This window comes from Anser cygnoides, chromosome 3 (assembly GCF_040182565.1).
Source record: "Anser cygnoides isolate HZ-2024a breed goose chromosome 3, Taihu_goose_T2T_genome, whole genome shotgun sequence".
Classification (NCBI taxonomy): domain Eukaryota; kingdom Metazoa; phylum Chordata; class Aves; order Anseriformes; family Anatidae; genus Anser; species Anser cygnoides.
In genome coordinates this window covers 120,683,994-120,703,427 of record NC_089875.1, presented here as the reverse complement: position 1 = coordinate 120,703,427, position 19,434 = coordinate 120,683,994, and the positions used below count along the sequence as shown (strand labels likewise).

General features: G+C 38.9%; 1 protein-coding gene across 9 annotated transcripts in view; it reads right to left on the bottom strand.

Annotated features, from left to right (window-relative positions):
* Window positions 1–19,434, bottom strand: part of KIF13B (kinesin family member 13B) — a 124,955-nt gene that overhangs the window by 33,442 nt on the left and 72,079 nt on the right. For all 9 annotated transcript variants that reach the window (XM_048079314.2, XM_048079316.2, XM_048079315.2 and 6 more), the window contains 15 exons: window positions 18,164–18,354; window positions 17,113–17,323; window positions 15,853–16,015; window positions 14,677–14,823; window positions 14,042–14,191; window positions 13,274–13,402; window positions 11,521–11,691; window positions 10,446–10,603; window positions 8,940–9,072; window positions 7,820–7,966; window positions 5,151–5,180; window positions 3,586–3,685; window positions 3,131–3,257; window positions 1,539–1,594; window positions 112–236 (listed from right to left, as the gene is read on the bottom strand). In XM_048079314.2, coding sequence (XP_047935271.2) covers window positions 112–236; window positions 1,539–1,594; window positions 3,131–3,257; window positions 3,586–3,685; window positions 5,151–5,180; window positions 7,820–7,966; window positions 8,940–9,072; window positions 10,446–10,603; window positions 11,521–11,691; window positions 13,274–13,402; window positions 14,042–14,191; window positions 14,677–14,823; window positions 15,853–16,015; window positions 17,113–17,323; window positions 18,164–18,354 — 2,038 coding nt within the window. The remainder of the gene's footprint in view (window positions 1–111; window positions 237–1,538; window positions 1,595–3,130; window positions 3,258–3,585; window positions 3,686–5,150; window positions 5,181–7,819; window positions 7,967–8,939; window positions 9,073–10,445; window positions 10,604–11,520; window positions 11,692–13,273; window positions 13,403–14,041; window positions 14,192–14,676; window positions 14,824–15,852; window positions 16,016–17,112; window positions 17,324–18,163; window positions 18,355–19,434) is intronic.

Sequence of the window (19,434 nt, the reverse complement as noted above, 5' to 3'; positions counted from 1 at the left end):
AATGTATACTTTGTGTGTCATCTTTGACGCAGTATCTTCATATCTTAATATATACAGAGAACAATTAAAAGACTCCTGAGCTAAAATATACTGGTCTATACCTCTGCTTACCTCACTATCGTGATGTTTTACAATCTGCAGTTCAAAAAATTCCTCCTCTTCTTCTGCAACAAGGGTAGCATCCCACCCACCTGCTTCTGGGTCATCAAGGTTATCCTGGGAACTGAAGTCATCAGCTGGAAACAAAAGGGAATGCAGAAGGTGAGGAGAGACAACGCAATTATCCTATTTAAAAACATCCATCCAACAATTCATGAATTCACATTTCCACCTCTGCAGCTTGGCTCCTTATACTCTACCTGCACAAGAGAAGCTCACCCCATTTCAAACAGAACCGTTTCTATACAGAACTGTGCACAAAAATTTGGGAGTGCAGACTCAAGTGTGCCTTATGAAGTTCTCCACTGGACAGGAAAATCCCCCAGCTGTAAATACCCCTTCCTTGCCCACAGGTATATTTTGAGCACTGCTGCTCAATTAAACCAAGTACATTGCTTGGCATAATTACTTAGGTGATTTTTTGGTTTTTTTTTTTTGAAATAAAGGAAAGCTGCTGGCTGGACAAGTAAAAGTATGGTACATTTAGATCATGATTAAATCTTTAGCATCGTTTTCGAGAACAAGCTCAACCTGCTCTGGCTCGAGTCCCTCACTGTTAATGAATTATTAACTAGCTCCTCTCTGAAGCCCTTTGATATATCAATACACTTTTTGAGGTAAATAAGCCATAAATGTAGAGCATTGCAGCAAAAACCTCATCACCACAGGCAGAATGCCACCTCTCCTCTCTCACCTGATGCTTCTAATCCAAGTGTTAACCCTCTTCTAAACATCATAGCAAGGATTTCTTCAACCGATTAAGCACTGCTGGCTCCCTGGTCTATCTAGGGTTGCTGATGTACCACAGATGGGAAAATTATAGTCAAGAAAAGTATCTACTAAGCATGTTGTTCAAACTGGAGCTTGTATTTGAATGCATTAAAATATACATACATTAAGGAAATACAGAAGACTGCACTGTGTAAGATAAACTTGAGTTTATCATAGCATTTATTTTTGATATGCAGACATTACTACCAGTGACTTCACATTTTCTTCTAATGGACTGAGGAAGACATTACATAGCACCAGGGTAATATCCTTGCAAGACCTCGGAAGGAGAATTCCTAATGATTAAGTTTTCATTGCACCATCTACTGATGTTCACCTTCTCAGGTAGACTCATTTTACTATCTCTCTTTTACATATTAAATATCTGCAAAATAGTAGGATTACCAAAATGCCCGGTTCCTTCCATAAATAATGCTGTGTGTTTTGAAACATTAAGTGATACGGTTCAGTGAAAAATGTGCTGTTTCAAATTAATCTACCTGCCGTTCCAGGCATTTCTTCACTTTATTAGCTTGCTTAAATTCTATAATATCTTGGGTTGTACAAAGTTTGATTCAAAGTACTCTGTCCTTTTAAGAACCACTTACCATTCAAGTCGAGGAAAATAACAGGAATGTGAGTTTCCATACCAGGCACGGGAGTCCTAAAATGCAAGACAGTGACAATGGCGGCATTTAAATTAAAGCAGATTTACCCAGCACACGTACTTTATGATACAAGCTCACAGTATATTACATTCAGTACAACTACAATTCCAAGTCAGACCAATGATAACCTTGGCAAACAGCTTTATTTTAATTTACTGTTGCAGATTCAGAGAGACTCAACTAAATTGATACTTCTTTTATACCAGCTCTCTTACAATTATTATATTCTTTGACCTCTGCTTTCAGAAATGTTTTCTCCCTCTAAAACACTAATAGCAAAATTAAGTTTATTTACTCTGACATACACATTTATTAAATGCAAACCCCTCTGCATTATTGATATCAGTGAAGACAGCAGAGTTGGTCAGAATATCCAGCAGCAAATATTTTAAGCTACTATCGATGCTGCACAATTGTTAATCTGTCTTGCTAAACATATCTGAGAGTCCAAGGGGATGCATAAGCCATGACTTTCACAGGGTGGATGAAGAGATAACATAGGTGGTGTTTTGTTTGTTCATAATATTGAATATTCTGTAGCCTTGTATTTTAAAGCTACAACATTAATGATGTACTAAGATGTAATATGAAGCACTGAAGACGTTTTAAAAGATGCCTTTTTGCAATCTTAGCTGTAGAAAGGCTGTAGCCATCTCATGGCAAACTTGGACATAATGAATTTTGTAGTGAACAAGAGCAGGCTGGAATCTTATTTAATGTGTACTTTGGTGCTGGAGTCACACCAAACACTTCCTTTGGTGCAAATGCATTCATAATAGATTCTTCCTCAAGTATGTTTCCTGCAGCTCTACTGTTTTCAAACCTAGTCAAATACTTTAATGTGAATGTCTCCAATAAATCTTTTGCCATTTTTATGTTTCAGAAGTACTAATTTTAACAAACCTCAGCTTACAACGCCACGACACTCAATTCCATCTATAAATACTGTTAGAGTTTTGCTCAGAAAAACATTGCAGAAAGTTGAAAGCAACTGAAAACGAGGTTTGAAACTAAACAGCTTTACTTCCTTATCTGCAGTTGTTACTCACAGCTGCTACAGTATGGCAAGCTCAGTCTAGCGTAATTTACTATTTTTAATGTTTAGAAAATTACATGGAACACTTGCTGACTAAACAGACTTTGAGCTTAAACCAGGAATGCAACAAAATGCTCCTGTAGATGCATTTTTATTATGACAGAGCAGCCTTTTAAGTGAATGAACTAGGTAATTAACATATTAGCTAATTTTTTTAAATGGTAAGTGCAGTGGTAATAAATATTGATTCCGTTTCCTCAGAAGGTCATAATTACACTCTGATCAATAACAGTATCGTTTACTAAATAGCATTTCTGGATTTCAGATACACAGCCTAATAAAATAATTTAAGCAGTCGCCCTAATTTTAACAACTTTGCTCATGCAGTGTACAGAATCCAGATTAAGGAAAGCAAGAAATGGCAACAATCCAAGCCAGGAACAAGCCGTGCATCATTTTTATATCCATTCTTGCATATGGCAATGTATGTTCATACCACTCTGCTGGAGCTCCAGGGATCCCACTGCCTGCAGAAGGCACCATCACCGCATTCCTTTCTTCGGTGAGTGTTAGCCTCATCTCTAAAAGCTGTGCCTCCCGATCCGCATCGTCCTCTGTTTTATCTGGAGAAGCAGGATGTCAGTAAGGACAACAGAGAGCATTTCTTACACGCTGCCTTTACTATGTGTCGATGATCTTATACCATCATAACAGAATAAAACCCACTCTGTTCCGAAATTCAGCACACAAAGAAGCACACAGCGTAAATAAAACAATAAAATCTTACATAGGCTTCTCTAACTTAGTTTCACTGAAAGCCAAGTGGTGGTGAGCTCAGAGATTCAACTCTCCATTGCCTTCTTTTCTATCTTACAATATATTAAGTTAAAAAGTGTCTGTGCGTGTCTCTCAACCTATCGCTGTTTTTACCTTTAATAGCATTTTCCTTACCAGGCTTCCCAACGAGTTTTTGCAATTGCTGATCGAGATATTCCTGACGCTTTGTTAAGGCACACAGCCACTTCCGACGGAGCCTCTCCAAATCCCTATCCTGTACAGAGGAAAGAAGTCATATTAAATATTGACCCTGGAAAGCCAGCGTTTCCTATTTGTGGCTTACATGTTTCCTCAACCCTATTGCTCATCTTGTACCAAAGAATCAGGTAAGACAGAGCAGACCTCTGATGAATCACTTTGCTCTTCTCTATGCTTTCCTTTTGTAGAGCACAACCCAAAGAGAAATGCAGAATAGCTGAGCTTGGAAGGGACCTCTGGAGGTTTTTTTTCTCTATTTTGTGCTACCCAGTACTTAGCTGAGCATATTTCACTTCACCCATCTTCTTTGCCCTAAATCTAATCTAAAACTGACTAACCATTACCTTGTGGCAAAGCTGGAACCCCCTGTCCATATTCACAGCTCACCATTCATGCTCAGTGTTCAGCAGCCTTATATTAGGAATCTGCTCCTAACCCCGTATCATGCCATTATCCCCAGTTAGGGCATTTGTGCCTGAGCCTTTTTCACGTATTTTTAAGTGCCCGTGTCCTTCAAAAAACACCTCTGCATCTGCAAGAACATTGAGTTCATTTGTCTGTGGCGCAGAAATGCTCAGAAATGATGTATGATACTCTGCATGCTGTATGTTGAGTGCCACAACGATGAGCTATCCGCTCTGGGATGCCTTCAGGGAAGCGTCTTTCATGGCAATAGCAGCTCAGTTTCATTCCACATCAAACTATAACAAACACTTTGTCAAGGAAAATGGGTGGCGGCAAGACTATAAACTACGTTTGTATTGCTCACCTGCAGACCCCTACAAGAATGCTGGAACCTGTCAGGAAGCATTAAACCTAAATCTCTTGTCGCTCACATTATACGAAGTTGAGATCTACAACGATGATGATGTGCTTTTGTTAAAGTTACTCACAAGAAGATGAAAAATATATCACAGATACTGTACCTCATCAGTTCTCCTGTAAGGCTCACGTTACAGTGGCATTACATACATTAACCAAAAATCACCGGGCTGATTTCAAGTAGTTTTTTCCCTGCCATCTTAGGGCCCTAGGAACAGAATCCCCCTTGCTGGCCCAAGGGTTGATTACAGTATATTCCGGGTCTCATAAATAGCACATTCATAATACAAAACAGCATGAAGTATTTTGACTGCATCTTCAACGCCACTGTTCCTAATCTCATTCTTAACGCAGACAATCTCAGTCTAACCACAGCTTGTCAAAAAGGAGGACTCCTTCTATCGAAACAGAAAAGGAAACACAATTGGATCTTGTTTTGGAAATATGGTTAAAGGTGTCTTGTTCTTTACCTTCTACCTCTCTAATCCACCATACGGCTTTGTAACATAACGGTCTATGCAATTCTCAAGCTTTTAGTCTCTTCAGAGGAAAGGCTCTTTACATGCAGCAAAGGTACAGCAAAGATAAAACCCTGTTCCTCTTCTAACATGTCTCTCTAACTGAGAATATCTGAATTTGTAATAAGAAATTATTTTTACCTGGTAACTGTCCATTTCATCCTCTTCTTCCTAGGCCAAAAGATGCAAAATCATGCCATTAATTTTTTTGACAGCAGGAAACACTTAATGCAAAAAGTGCTACTAATTTAAGTAATATTAGCAGTCTCCTGTAAAAGTCTGAGCTTAGCAATGGCGAGGCCATAGAATGAAAACACAGTGACATCCCAAAGATTTGCTGCTATCTGCTGGTCTAAACACAAACTAAACCAATCCAACTGAAAAATAAGTGAAGAATTTCACAGAAATAAAGTTATTAGACTTTATCATAATTGGAAGAAAGTGGAATATTCAAACTGCCCTTAGAAAGAGACAGGTGGTAAAGTGAAACAACTTGAAACCTGTTGATCCGGGACAGAAAAATAAAAATCTGCTGTTTTATCTGCGAAAGTTAAATATTTATGTTGGAAATAACTGGAAATCAAAGTCTAACACAAAGGATTCAAGGCAAGTTTGCTGTAGCATTTAGAGGAGAAAAATGTAAACATTTAAGCTAATTGCTAGGGAGGTAGAATAACTGTCTGCCATGCCAGCAGCCACGACGTAGACCTTAGATGTTTTGATTTCCATTATTTTCTGACGGGAGACACCACCTTTCATTCTTGACATGCAGCAGAACCATTCGCAGTGAGAGTAAGCACAACTGCCACTCCTGCACAGAGAATGGGAAAGCAGCGAGGACTCCAATCCTGAGCGATTACTCATCTATTTAAGTAATAACAAGCCACTGGAGCCTACTTTTGTATCTTAGTAATGAAAGCAAAAACTTAGCTAAGCTAAAATTAAAAAGCCATATAGAAAGAGGCATTTTCTTAGCTCAAGTCCTTTAGAAAATCTTTCACGTTCCACAGATAGTGATTGACTTGAGATAAAGAAATGCTAATAAGGGGACTAAAAATCCAGATGTTCGAGTCAGAGGGCTATTGTAAGCAGCAGAACTAATAAAACATGTTTTTCAATAGCTCTTTCCCATGTGGGTTATCAGTATCAGAGAGAGCTCAGTAGTCTCTCCCTCAAGGGGAGCTTAAGTCTTTCTTCTTGAAAGAATTTACTATTATGTGCACTGCCAGCTCTGCCTGATACGGTTGAAACTGGCCAACAGCTCAGAAGTTCAATGGGGAAGAAATAGGGTGAGACAGACTGCATGCTCACCTGGGACTCGTTCCCTTACAAATCTGGGTAAGTGGTGTGTATGTGTTGGGTGCATAACAGTCACAGCTTTCAAGTCAAATTTGCCAGAAATAATCATCATTCTGCCTCAGGAGAGAAGAGTATCTTAAAAAACTTGCTCAGTTCAGAAGTAGGAAAGAAAAAAAATTCCTTGCTGTATAGGACATGGGTATCAGGAACTGCTGTGATGGGAGGGCAGCTAGGAAACTTGCAGGCAGAGTCACAGTCATAGGCATAATGGGGAAATAAAAGCAATAATCTGCCTAGGATATTCTAAAAAGTGAGATTTCTGCAAAGGTGGAAAAAAAATCCCTTTAATATGATCCTGACACACAAGAGGCAAGGGATTGCCGAGGTTACAGAATCACAGAATTGTAGGGGTTGGAAGGGACCTCGAAAGATCATCGGGTCCAACCCCCAGGTTAGGAGACAACAACAAAGCCAACTACTTCAGACCTCACAAAGGGAAAAACAATTCTGGTTAAGCAAAAAAGAGGAGCAGACACACATTGAATCATACTGTCAACAGGGTAAGCATTATGGAAAGCTGGGAGAAGTCCCAAAATCAACTTGGCATTTAGCTGGCCTTACCTCAAGCAGGGCAGCTAATCAGGCAAATCCACAGACTTGATTGTTCTGTTGCACTAGATTTTGGCTTGCTAGCTCTGAGTGACTGAATTTTATTTAATTTAGCTGCTAGGGAAAAAGTAGCACCGCACTAGAAAACAGGTCGGAGCACCACATGAAGACAAGCTTCTAAAAAAGGGCAAGTGAGCCAATGTGCCATCATCATAAGCCATCAGATAAGCACCAGGTCAAGCATGCTCCCTACAACCAGATCAAAATCCTTGCACTTTACGATGAGATGCAGTGCTTCTGAGGTCATCAGAAAATGGCCAACATTTAATATGTGCCAACACAATTCTGATGTTTGTAACACACACTATTTGAATATGTGTTCCATTGATTCACTCTAACTTGAATGCTTACTTAAAATTGCTGCTGCATCTAACATTTGAAGCAAAATCTACTGGACAAACTCCAAAAGAATTTTAGGAATTTGGGCTTTTTTCTTTCCTTCTTTGAATGGTGTGCTAAAGCCGTGCTGTTTTTAAGGATAGGAAACACCCCAGAAGAGACAGAGAAGACAGTATTACAAATAGTTTTTTTTGTTATGGAAAATGATTTTTGATTAAGAGGAAGATCTTCCACAACACTTGCTGAAAGATTTGGATTTAGACTATCCTGCATAATCCACAATACCACCATCAAAGCAATCTTGACAATTTTTCTTGTTGCTTTACAAGCTTTTGTAGCAGGTTCAATAATGCCCTCCTCTCATCATTCCCCTACCTGACGTAAATAAACCAAAAACTTGAAACCAATGAAGTTGCTTCCAATTGCAGCAAACTTGGGACATCGTTTAATGCTTTCATATGTCTTGGAAATACGGGTTGCTGCTAAGAAACATTCAGACTTACCTGATAATTTTCAGGCACTTTTTGTGACTTGGCATGTTTTATTTGAACACAACCAATTCCCACAGATAGTATCGATTCCTCCATCAGTGGTAAGGTCCCGGATTCCTGTACAGATCTCACTTCAACCTGAATTCTTCGAGACTGTCCCTGCCCAAAAGAACAATTTGAAATACTTGAGGGGAAAAAAAAAAAAAAGGTATAAAATGCTGAAAGCTTAATGACAGAGAGACCTCTACTGGCAGTCATTTGCAAGCAATATTTTATTATCACGTGAAGAACAAAGTGGTGAGTAGTGCAATCTCAATGACCCAGTATCCAGGAGACACCCCTTCTGTTGCAAGGATTTGTTTACAGGATTTAGGTATTTAAAATCAGCATTCAGCAATTCAGTTTACTTTTTCTAGTGGATTTTCAAAACATACAATTAGAGGATTGTATTTTTAGTACTTCTGAAGGCTGAGAATAGGATCTCCTCCCCACCCACAGAAGAGGAAAGAAAATACTCTAACTTGGTGAGCTACTGGAGCTGTTTAAGAGAACTCTTCCTGACTCTGGTTTCCTTGACTGAAAATTCTTACCCACCTGCTGATGCTATCAATGCAGCAAAGTAACTGTTCCTTAGGAAAATCCATAGGAAAAAAAATCAAAGGAGTTGAGGAGTTCAGAGGTGCAGCCTGTATCTAACCTTTACTAATTCCGAGCGTTATCTTGGCAATAGCTTGTCACTGAAAATGTTAAGTGCTCAGTTAAGCATTAACAATTTAATGCCTGTAGAATTCAAAGGAAAAGGAGTAGTTGGCTGAAAAGATCAAAGAAGGGGGATTTCTGGACCTCTTAAAAAAAAAAAAAAGTTCAGTTTCTACCAGACACTACCACAGAACAGGTAACAGAACATAGTAAAAAGATTACAGGTAGCCCTTTGATCATCTTTACTTGAGAATTTGTGCACACTGGGAGTTTCATAAAACACAGAGGGACTCCACTTACACAAGATCATATTTTGTGTCTAAGCTTGACAGTTCCTTGGACACCATCCCTCTGCCATAAAAAAAAACCCAGAGGCTTCTTAAGCTTCCTGCAGACTCTTTTCACAGCTGAAATCCTGCACATGCCACTGTACCTGTCTGAGCTGAAAGATGCCTCCTGTGCAAACATCCTTGGCAGGAGTCACCTCAACCGGGCAGTACTCCCCATTCTCATTCAGCTCTAGAATTTGAACCCAGAGTTCGACTTTTCGGGTTACTTCACTCCACCTGCAAAACACATCAAATGCTGTTTCTTTTGTCTTTTCCTTTTTTAAACCAAAAGAAAAGGAGAGAAGGAAAGAAAAGGAAAGAAGGAAAAAAAAGAGAAGAGAGAAAGAAGAAAAAAAAGGAGAAAAAAGCCAATCCCTGGCCCAGACTGCAGATTGAAGAAGTGAAAGAACACTTCTGTAGATGCCATTTGTGACCACCCAGGGTTATTAGTTGTGCAATGCTTATAAATTTTACTGACAACCCTTGTAGTCAAACATCGGAAATAAGCCTTTTCTTAGTTGTAATACAAAAACCAATTCCACTAGATTCTAATATATAAGCTCTGGTCTCAAATACTGCCACAGAAGCCCAGTGTTGTCAGTAAAATCAAGTCCATACAGAAGATACCAGAATGAAAAAATGACATCGTTTCACAAGCTCCCAAGATTGAAAACACCTTCCTGAATTTCATCATACTACTGGCTTCTCTCAAATTTTTCCAAGAGCTTAAATTCTTATGGACACTTTTTACTAACTCAAAATTAAGAAGGAAAGAGGTACTACTCAACTACCAAACGTAACTCACTATTTTATAACACCCCTTTTCCAGCTTCTGTTTGCCTGATTTTTTCATTTAAATTTCTCCATATATGGCTTAATACTCAACATGTTCAACACAATCTTAGGCTGGAAATAAAAAGAGAAATAACTGCCAATAAAGTAAGGGGCAGAGCTGTCTTCTAAAATAGGAGAGGCAAAATGACTCACATTTAAGAAAATACTACTAAGCTTACTTTGGGGATAACAAATGGATGCCAGCAAAAAACTAACCCTCTTCAGCCTGAATTACTCTACTGTTGTATATTTACTCCAGCTGAAGTAATTAGTAATACAGCTCTTCCAATGGAAGCATTACAGTGATAACACTTCATGGCCAAGAATGAACAGGAGTCTGACCTTGAATACATCATCGCACAGTCAAAACAACCATCTTGCTGGTTTAGACTTGATAGCTCTATCTGGCTCAGGCCAGCATAGCAATATAACAGAAAATACTCAGCTTCCTATTTTCTGCTCTTTCCTAAAACCACTACTAATGTGCATGGGTTTGCCTAAATAAAAGGGACTTTCAAGTCTTTGGAGTTTTACCATGTTTAATTTGAAACATGGATGAGCATTTCTCCTCTTTCACTTTTTTACAAACCTATTGACACATCTGATGGTATTTTCCCAATAGTCTATCTACAATAGTCTAACAGACATAGTCTTACACACCTGCTCAGTTTTCTTCAGTTCAAAATTTGACTACTTATCACAAACTGCTTCAAAATTAGGCCCTTCAGACAGTGATCTTCAGAATTCTAAACCAATGACCTACTTTCTGTATTTACCTGTCACGAAGGCTTCGTGTTTTGGCTTGAATTATTCCCAAATCCCACAGGGTTGGATTTTTCCGGTCACCACTCTGCTTGTGCCCATATACTTCAATTGCCAAAGCACCATCATACAGATGTTCCATGAAGTCTTCAGAAATATTTACAGAAAACTCCTGCAAGTGACAAATTGGTTAATGACTGTGACCACACAACACTGACTTAGGCTTAGAGACTTTCTGTCTTGACTTTAGTATAAGGATGTAGTGCCTGAGACACAATACAGAAGAAAGGAAGAACTGTCATTTCCATTTGCAGAATCAGGATGCAAGGCAAAAAAACAGGCTGAAAATCAAAGTCCGTAACAAGCTGAAAAATGACCACATGCTGTTCCAAGTCCTGATCCAATCTTAAAAATATATAAATAAAATATAATCAAATATTCTAATATTTAGGATCAAATTTAAAACTCATCAGAAGATATTATATCTACTTAACAAGTAAGTGGAATAAACTGCTCAGTGTAATAACAGATGAGAGGAAGAACAAGATGAGAACTCGGATGATTGTCTGGGATTCATCTAACCTGACTTTAGACATCTCTATTGAAGATGTCTCCACTTATTTAGTTGTTCTAAAGTCAAAAGAAAGAAATATCCTGTTCTAAGATACCTGACCTAACTTCAACATCTACATTAGGATGAGGGGTATCGTGTCCCAGAATTGCTTGTTTCTCTTTGCTGATGTCAGTGCAGGGTAAGCAATCAGATACAGATATAAAATATACTCAGATGGATATCACACTTCCATTCACTCTCAGCTGTATTTGTACTGAGTAAACTAACATAAGTCTCTTTGCCAAACAGACTTCTTTCTTTCATTAATCCCCTTCATCATCTTCAGTGATTTTTGTACAAGTGAACTGTACAGTACAAGGTCTCTGAAGAGGTTTCAAGTTCTTACTAAAATGGCATAATGGTATCATCCCCGCAAAGTATAATAAGGAGAGCAAATAAGCATCTAACAGTGTTATGCAAGCATGAATCTGCTTTGCCTGCTACAGTTTCATTTATAAAATAGAAAAAAAAATTACGTTGCAGTGATCGAAGACAACCATGCACCGTGGCTCCTTGCTGATGGGAGATAAGGAAGGATCCACCTCAGGTGCAACGTTAACTGGCTCCAGCTGATCCCAGAACGTGTATTTGCAGAACACAAAGTTGGAGAGGTGCTGAGGCAAACCTGTTGCCTGAAGTATTTTGATCTAGAGGAGACGAGAAGCAAAGGAAATGAACTTATTCATCAGTATTAAATTGTATTCATAGATTTAAAAAGCTCCTTTGTTAGAACAACGTTTTTCTGTTTCCCTACAAAGGATAACTAAGAAAAAATTGGGGGGAAAAGAAAGTTTTACAAGTAGTGCATTTCTGCGTTGATATACACTGGAGAAAATATTTTGAGTGCATCAGTTGAACGCTGCCACTAGATGTCACCAAGCACAAATTTCTTAGGAATAAAAACTAGCAGGATGAATTTTACAAACTCGCTAAACCCTTTTGTTTCCTTATAATGGAGAGATGCACTGAACATTATAATTTAATAACATATGAAAAATCACATTCTTCTACCAAAGTGGGCTCCTTTATTCTGCAAATTCCTTATTTGAAGATACTACTTGTCCTTATGTGATGCTAAAAGTAACGCAAAAATAGGCCCAACAACACAGAAGTCACCCCGTCCTGCCACCTTCTTCTTCTTCTTCTTTTTTTTTTTTTAAACATGTAGGCCAAATAGAAAAAGAATGTTTTGAATACACCTTCTGTTCTAAACACAACCATCATATTAACAACATTTAATTTTATACATTTCTATTCTCCATCTGTCATACTAAGACCAAGTGAGTTAGACTCCTCTGGTAAGGCACCGCTCATGACCCTCAGGAGAATGTTTCATCCTGTGTTGCTTGTAAGCACGTGGGGCTCTACTGGACAGGATAGCAAGTGGAAAAAAAGCACTGTTACTCTCAAACTGTTTGTACTGTCTAGAAGCCAGCAAAGTTTAGCTTTTACTCCCTCTAGTGCTTTTTGCCTCCCTCTTTTGTTTTTGTTTGGAGCTTGGCCTACTTTGCATTTTACTACCACTCAGAATTTGTAGTAGATCCTTCTTGCTAACTTACTGTTTATTATTAATAAACACATCTGTATATGTTTCACAAAATATAAGACAGAGAGACATTCACAGAACAAAGGGAGTTTATCAGATTCCATGACTGCTTTTGATTTAGATATTGCAGCTTCATTCTTGGTACACAAGTCTTCCATGTTTTCTAAGAATACAAGAAAACTGTCTGGGGTAAGATTGCATGCATATAAATATAGTTTAATGAATACTTTGCAGACTTCAAAAAAATCATGGAGACTGAAGGGAACAAAGACCATCTAGTTCTCTTGCATTATTTCAGCCACTTAAGAAACAAAATATTATGAGAAAAGACCACACAGAAGTACTTCAGGACAAATGCTGGGCCCCGGGACATAACAAAAGGCCATGAAAACAAATACAGCCAAAGTACTAAGCTCTGTACATGCCACTAAGGCACAGCTTTTTATTATTATTATTTTTTAATTTTAAAATCCTGAAACATCAGTACAGTTTTATGTAGTCTATCAACAAGTTTAGAGTCAGGACTCTGCCTGTGTAGCCGAATACTGGAAGTGAGCATTGCACACCAGGTTACAAAGAGGTATCTAATGTCCTGAAGCCAATACACCAGGGACTTCTTTATTTTAAGATGGGATGAAAAGGGAGAAGGTTACTCACGAGGTTGGGATATATCTGGAACTCACCCTGCAGACAAGTTTTCTCTCCTGAGTGTCATTTTCATTGGAATTCTCTGGACTATCCTCACCTCCAACCAACCTGTCGTCTATCTCTCCACTCACCCGAACAACTTCAACATGGAGACGTCCGGATACCTGATGAAAAAGGAGTACAAATTATTTGTTTGCCAGAGAACAGTGCATATTCAACCCCTTTCAGATAACTAAAACTACTGCTGTCTGTCAGCAGACATCTTCCTTCCTATCGTCTTGCACTATGCATTTATAGCACTAAGAAATGCAGCCAGACTAAGAATGCTTGGAGCAAAAACTGAAGAGCCTTTGTTGTAAAAGCATTTAAAAATAAAATAAATAAAAAAATCAGTCACTAGAGTGACTTTGGGAACAGCATGCTGTAGTCTCACTCACCATCCCATCAGTCTCTAGAGAGTCTGCAAAGTGCACGTGAGACAGAGTGCACAGAGTATGTATTCTCTAGCTGCCTTTGAATTTTTTCTTATGGTATTTAAGAGTCTATAATTGATGACAGTCAGTGAAAGGCAGCAGAGCTCTATCTCATGCTGGTTCTACGAAGTATTTTGGGGTGCTTTCTCCTTTCACAGGCACTACACTGTGATTTGGAGCCTAAACAACTCTAGTAAGGTATTGTGGGTTTTGCACAATCCCAGATTGTTAGCACAAGAAACTGGAAAATATTTATCATTTACTGGTATTAAGATCCACAAGCTGTAATTAAACAGTTGAGTAAGGATAGATTATAGAAGAATAACAAACCTCTCCCTTCTGATTGATGATTGGAACAGCATATTGCAGCTTCACATCGTAGAACAGGCACTCAAGAAAAACGTTGGCTACTCCAATAAGGCTGTGGTTCTCCTGTTCATCATAGAACGGATCGGCTCGCCTGAAGTAAGCTCTCATCACCTTCAACCAAATTCAGAATAATGTGAGAAAAACAAACTTTTCACAACAGTTTCCAAAGTGTCACAGAACTAGCCTAACAAAAGAAAAAGGGGCACAAGCAAGAGGCCAGATTAGGTCACAAGAAGAATGGAAACTTGATTTTTACTTTGCACAGAGCATAAGGCCTGTCCTCAGCAAGTTCTCTTTTTTTTAACAGTGTCAGATCCAAAGAAGTCAGTCTGAACCCCAACTCCTACTGTGTTTACTTACTGCATTGAGCTATTTGTGCAAACAAGCATCAAAGTGACGAGATAAGGGTTGATGGAATACTGAAGATTGCTTCAGGAAAAAAAAAGCCTCAGGAAACCTGTTACCTCTTTGTCTTTTCCCTCCCTCTCTCCCCCACCACTCCTCCTGAACCAGAAGACTTTCTCACATCTAATTAAACAAAAATGTTAATAGGAATGTATTTCTACTGGCATGTAACTGGAGTAATTTTTACTTACTGGGTTGTCTTCCTCACAGTCTTTCCACTCCTGGTAAAGATCCCTCATATCTACTAGTCGATTCTCTAGCTTCTCCAGTGACCAAATCTGTTTGCCCTTCCCTTTCCTTCTCACCTGAATGGCAGGCTCACTGAGAATTGCACCTCTCTGAGAAACAAGTAAAGAGACATTAATGCAGAACCTGTGTCACAACAATGAAAAATAGTTTTAGAGCAACTGAAAACCGGGAGCATCTCTGCAAATAGTTGGGATTTCTTTTTTTTTATTCCAGCTTAATCAACAAATGCAAGTGTGACAGATTGTTTGGCTGTCACAGTACATTCACATTCAGTTTAACTGCAGCGTCTCATCCCACGGGCAGTAGTTTCCGTGGATCCTCACCTCACACAGATGTTATAAATAGGAACATTTAAGCATTTCACAAATATTCTCAATTTACAGTATCTTAGAGTTCTAGCTAAGGTTACTACACTCTGCAACTTTTCAGCTCTGCAAACACATAATACTCTTTACCATCTTGTTTCTAGATATGCCAGAAGACTGCAAGAAAAACAAGTAAACGAGAGACATTTCTAAAGCAACAGATAAGAGTTCTAGTCCTGGGATAAAATACATCTACTGTACTAATGACAGCTTTACTAGCACTAAGATTTTGAGCTGACCTCAAGAACAGAAAGGATAAGACAACTTAGGTAGCCTGCTTGCAACAGGGAAGTCTGGGTTCAGTTCCCTCCTTTCAAAATTTCTAAGATGTCTGGAAGTAATCATCCAAATCCTCTCTGCTCCAGCTTCTCCCTGTACAATGGGGACGACAGCATTTTCTCACCTCACTAGCATGATCGAAAGGCAAATGCCTATAAAGCGATGGCAAACAGGTGAGGTAGGTGTTACCTAATTTACATGGGTTTTACCACTCTGCAACAGAAGCAAATGAGCAAAACTTCAACATCAGTGGAAAGGACTTGCACGGTAAGATTTATCAGTAAATTAGCATATCATAACACTTCCACAGTAACTAAATAAGATAAAGACGTAGCTAGCGCTAACTCAGCCATGTTTAATGCAGGTGAATACAACGGCAAACTGTTTGGACCATCAGAGTCAGAACAAGACAAGTATGAACTCTGAGGGGCAAACGTAATGAGCAAAGATTTAGTTCCATTACGGCTACATTACCTTACTGTTAGCATTAAGGCTGGAAGCTGGGATCTGGAGGGTGACTTTATACTCTGTTCTCTTGTCCAATTCCTCTCCAATAAAATTGGCTTCTCTCACATACAAATTGGCTTTAACAATCTGCTCTCGCAGCTTTCTCAGGCTGTGGGTCAACATTTCTTCTCTAAAAGAAGGCAATTTGTTGGGGGGAGGAGGGGAGACAGAAAAAATCATGGCATTTAGGTATTGAAATTGAATGCGAAGCACAAGATCACTTGACAGCGAAGGAGTCGACATTCAGCTATTTAACACACAAATCCAACAAATTAAATTGCATTTCCTCTGGGGAAAAAAAAGATTATCTGTATGAATTTAGTAGTATGAACATTAGCATATTGCCAGCTTTAGAGACTTCTCCATGCATCTGCTGAACAGTCAGCACTTGTGTGGCTTATTCCAGAGTTTTCCCACCACAGATGTGGATGTTCTGTCTTACAGAGAAAGATTTATTTAAAGCCCATGACCCACTTGCTCACTGGCCTCCCAGGCAAGTGTATCAGAGAGACAACTGTGCAGTGCAGCAATCTGGGACCACAAAATGTTCCAAACAGACAGCTAACACCTTGTTAGACTGCCCCAAGTATTTTCTATTTCAGAAGATGCTTCTTAAGCTATTTAAATTGGATTTCTGTTTTCTCATTACAACATCTTCGCCATGCTCCTTGTTTTAGGGACAGTTTAATCTTCCTCCTGCAGCTGCTCTTTTTGACAGTAATACTGGCAAAGACCATTTAGAGACAGAAGAAATTATCCTCAGTGCAATTGTCTAGGAAGAGGGAGAGGACTGTGGCCCCTCTGTGGTTGTTACACAGTTCTTGCAATGCTCTGGATCAAACTCCTTTACCATTCCTTTACTCCCTTTTCTTTCTGCACTCTTCTGGCTGCCAGAACCTGCCCAGGTCAGACATACGGATATAAGTCAGTTGGAAAAACAACCTTCCAGCAGCTGTCATGAATCCACAGAAGAGACTCATATTTAATGCTGGTGAGGACAGAGTTTCTCCTTAACAACAAAACAGACACTCCTCCGTTCTAATCTTCCTCAGAATTAATGGTCTGATTGGGTTTAGATTAATATTTTCACTCAGTCCTCCCCAGCATCCTGCAGGAGTCTTCTCAGAAAGCTGGAAGAGGTGTGCAATGCAATTTATGTCTTACAAAATTGACTGGCACTAAAGAACTTTACATGAACACTCCTGATAGTCAGATTTGATTACCCACCTCTCCTCTGCCCATTGTCGTAGACGCTGCTGAGCGCTGGGAGAATGAAAGGAGAACCTGTCCATGCTGCGGAAATGCTGCTTCTCCGGTGACAATCGCCTTCGTAATTGCTCCAGTTCATGTTCATACATCAGTCTCTGTCGTTCAAGTGCAGATCTCTTCTCCTCCTCGTGTTGCTGCTCCAGACTTTGCAAGATTGACTGCATTGGATCTAGGTAGATGTTGAAAAACGAAGAAGCTAGTACTTCTGGGGGTCAAATACTTAGTAAGCATAAAATTAAATGGAAAAAGTCATGTCATGAATATGTGGCAGGGAGCGGGGACTTAGAAATATGAACTCTTTCACAGGTTCTGCTACAAATATTCCATATGACCTTGGGCAAGGTACAAATTACTATATTTTGGTACTTTGCTTCCCCAATCTAGATCTACAGTGGTCCATTTTAGAGGCTGCAATGGCCCACTGAGATCCACAGTGAAGTATGTCCTATACAGTAAACAAAGCACTATATCACATAAGAGGAAGAAGAGAGTATGTTTTTGTTGTAAGGCATATTTTAAAAATGTTGTTGAACATGAAGCAAAATAAACATTGCCAGAACACATCGGATGAATGATTTAAGAGAATTTTGAAAAGGGAAAGACCACACTGAAAAAAACCTCCTCCTGCGTCCCAAAATAAAGCCATTCTGGAGCAGCTGTGTAAGACCACAAAAAATAAAGAATGTGCTTTCAGAGACAGAAATCACAACATTTAATGCCTGAGCGAGACATAACACAAGAAAAATAAACAGTGAAGTGAAAACACCCTGATTTGAGGCTGCAGTTCCACCAGTGTTCCAGTTTTGGCTTTTTTCTCAACAAGAACTGCCAAACAAAACATTCTGCAGGGGTGTTTTTCCCCTCCAGTGCAAAAATGGCCACGACGAGTCACTCACAAGAAGAATTCTCCAGTAGGAAGGTGCAAGGGGAAGAGCGTGCGGTAAAGAGTCCCTGAAGGTGTAACCTCATATTCTGTACATATTTCCAATAATTTTTCGTTGCTTCTTACCATTACTACCAAGTGCCTTCATAGTGACTTCCATCTGGGCATATTCATAGCTGAAGTTAATCTCGCTAGACACTTCACTGGAATTGTCTCCATCCACATCCAGCTGCTCAGCACTATTACTGTACTTCATAGAGTTGTCTCGTTCCTCATCCTCGTGATCCGACTTCTTTTTCTTCTTTGGCAAATTCAGCCTTCAGAAGTAGGGGAAAATGTTTAAGCTATTAACTGATCAACACTGAAACAATGGGTTGCTTAAAAAAATGATTTATATTAAGTAGGTTACCCAAATAAGTCGATTTTTCCCTTTTGAAATCTGTTTATCTTGTGAGTGAAATTTTCCTCAGAGTAAATAAGGGACTTCAAGGCAAACTAATTTATATTATACTCTACTAATGCAGAGCACCTGAAAATACTAATCATATAGCTTATATAACCATGATTTTTTCAGTCTTCCCATAGCTAAAGAATTTAGAGGCAATGAAATATAAAAATAAATGTTTTTAAATATATATTTGTATTACATATCTTATATACTTCTGAATAATGTATTTTATGTATTCTGTATTTTATATATAAACAAAAACACAAATACATAAATAAGATAGAGGCAATAATGAAATCATATCTCATTTTTTATGAGGATGTTTCTTTCGAGCATAGAAGAAAACAATTATGTTTTAAATTATCATTTAAATCCACTGATCTTTAAGGTATCTCAGACCAGGCTCTCACACATGCAGCCCTTCACAGAAAACAGAAGACATCTGCCAGCGATCCTGTCTGACACAGGAAGGTCTCAGCTGGAATCTGGAACTCCAAGGAAGGGAGAACACAGCGACCTTGTAAGACTGAGATCACTGTACAACATCGGTCAGATATCTAACACCTTAGCTGCTAAATCTGAAAGGCAACCTATCCGAGTTAAAGCTTGGGTGTGATATTTTCGTCATGGAAAAGAGGGTGCTTAGTATTAGCGTGATGCCAAATTGCACAACACTCTTCGTTACCGAACCAAATTAAAGTTACCACCTCAAGAATTAAATCTCCTCAGTGAGATAACAGTCCTGATAACCGATAGCAAGGTCCTCATCAGTAAGATTACTTTCCCTTGAACACATAAGAAGTTACGTCAACCTATTGCTCTGAAATTAAAATTATGCACAGTTGCTATGACATCCAGCGTTCGAGAACATCCACTCATCAGCACTGCCTTTATAATCTCAAAGTAAAAAGAAATCACCTCCTCCTGCAGCTTGCGTGCTCCATTGTTA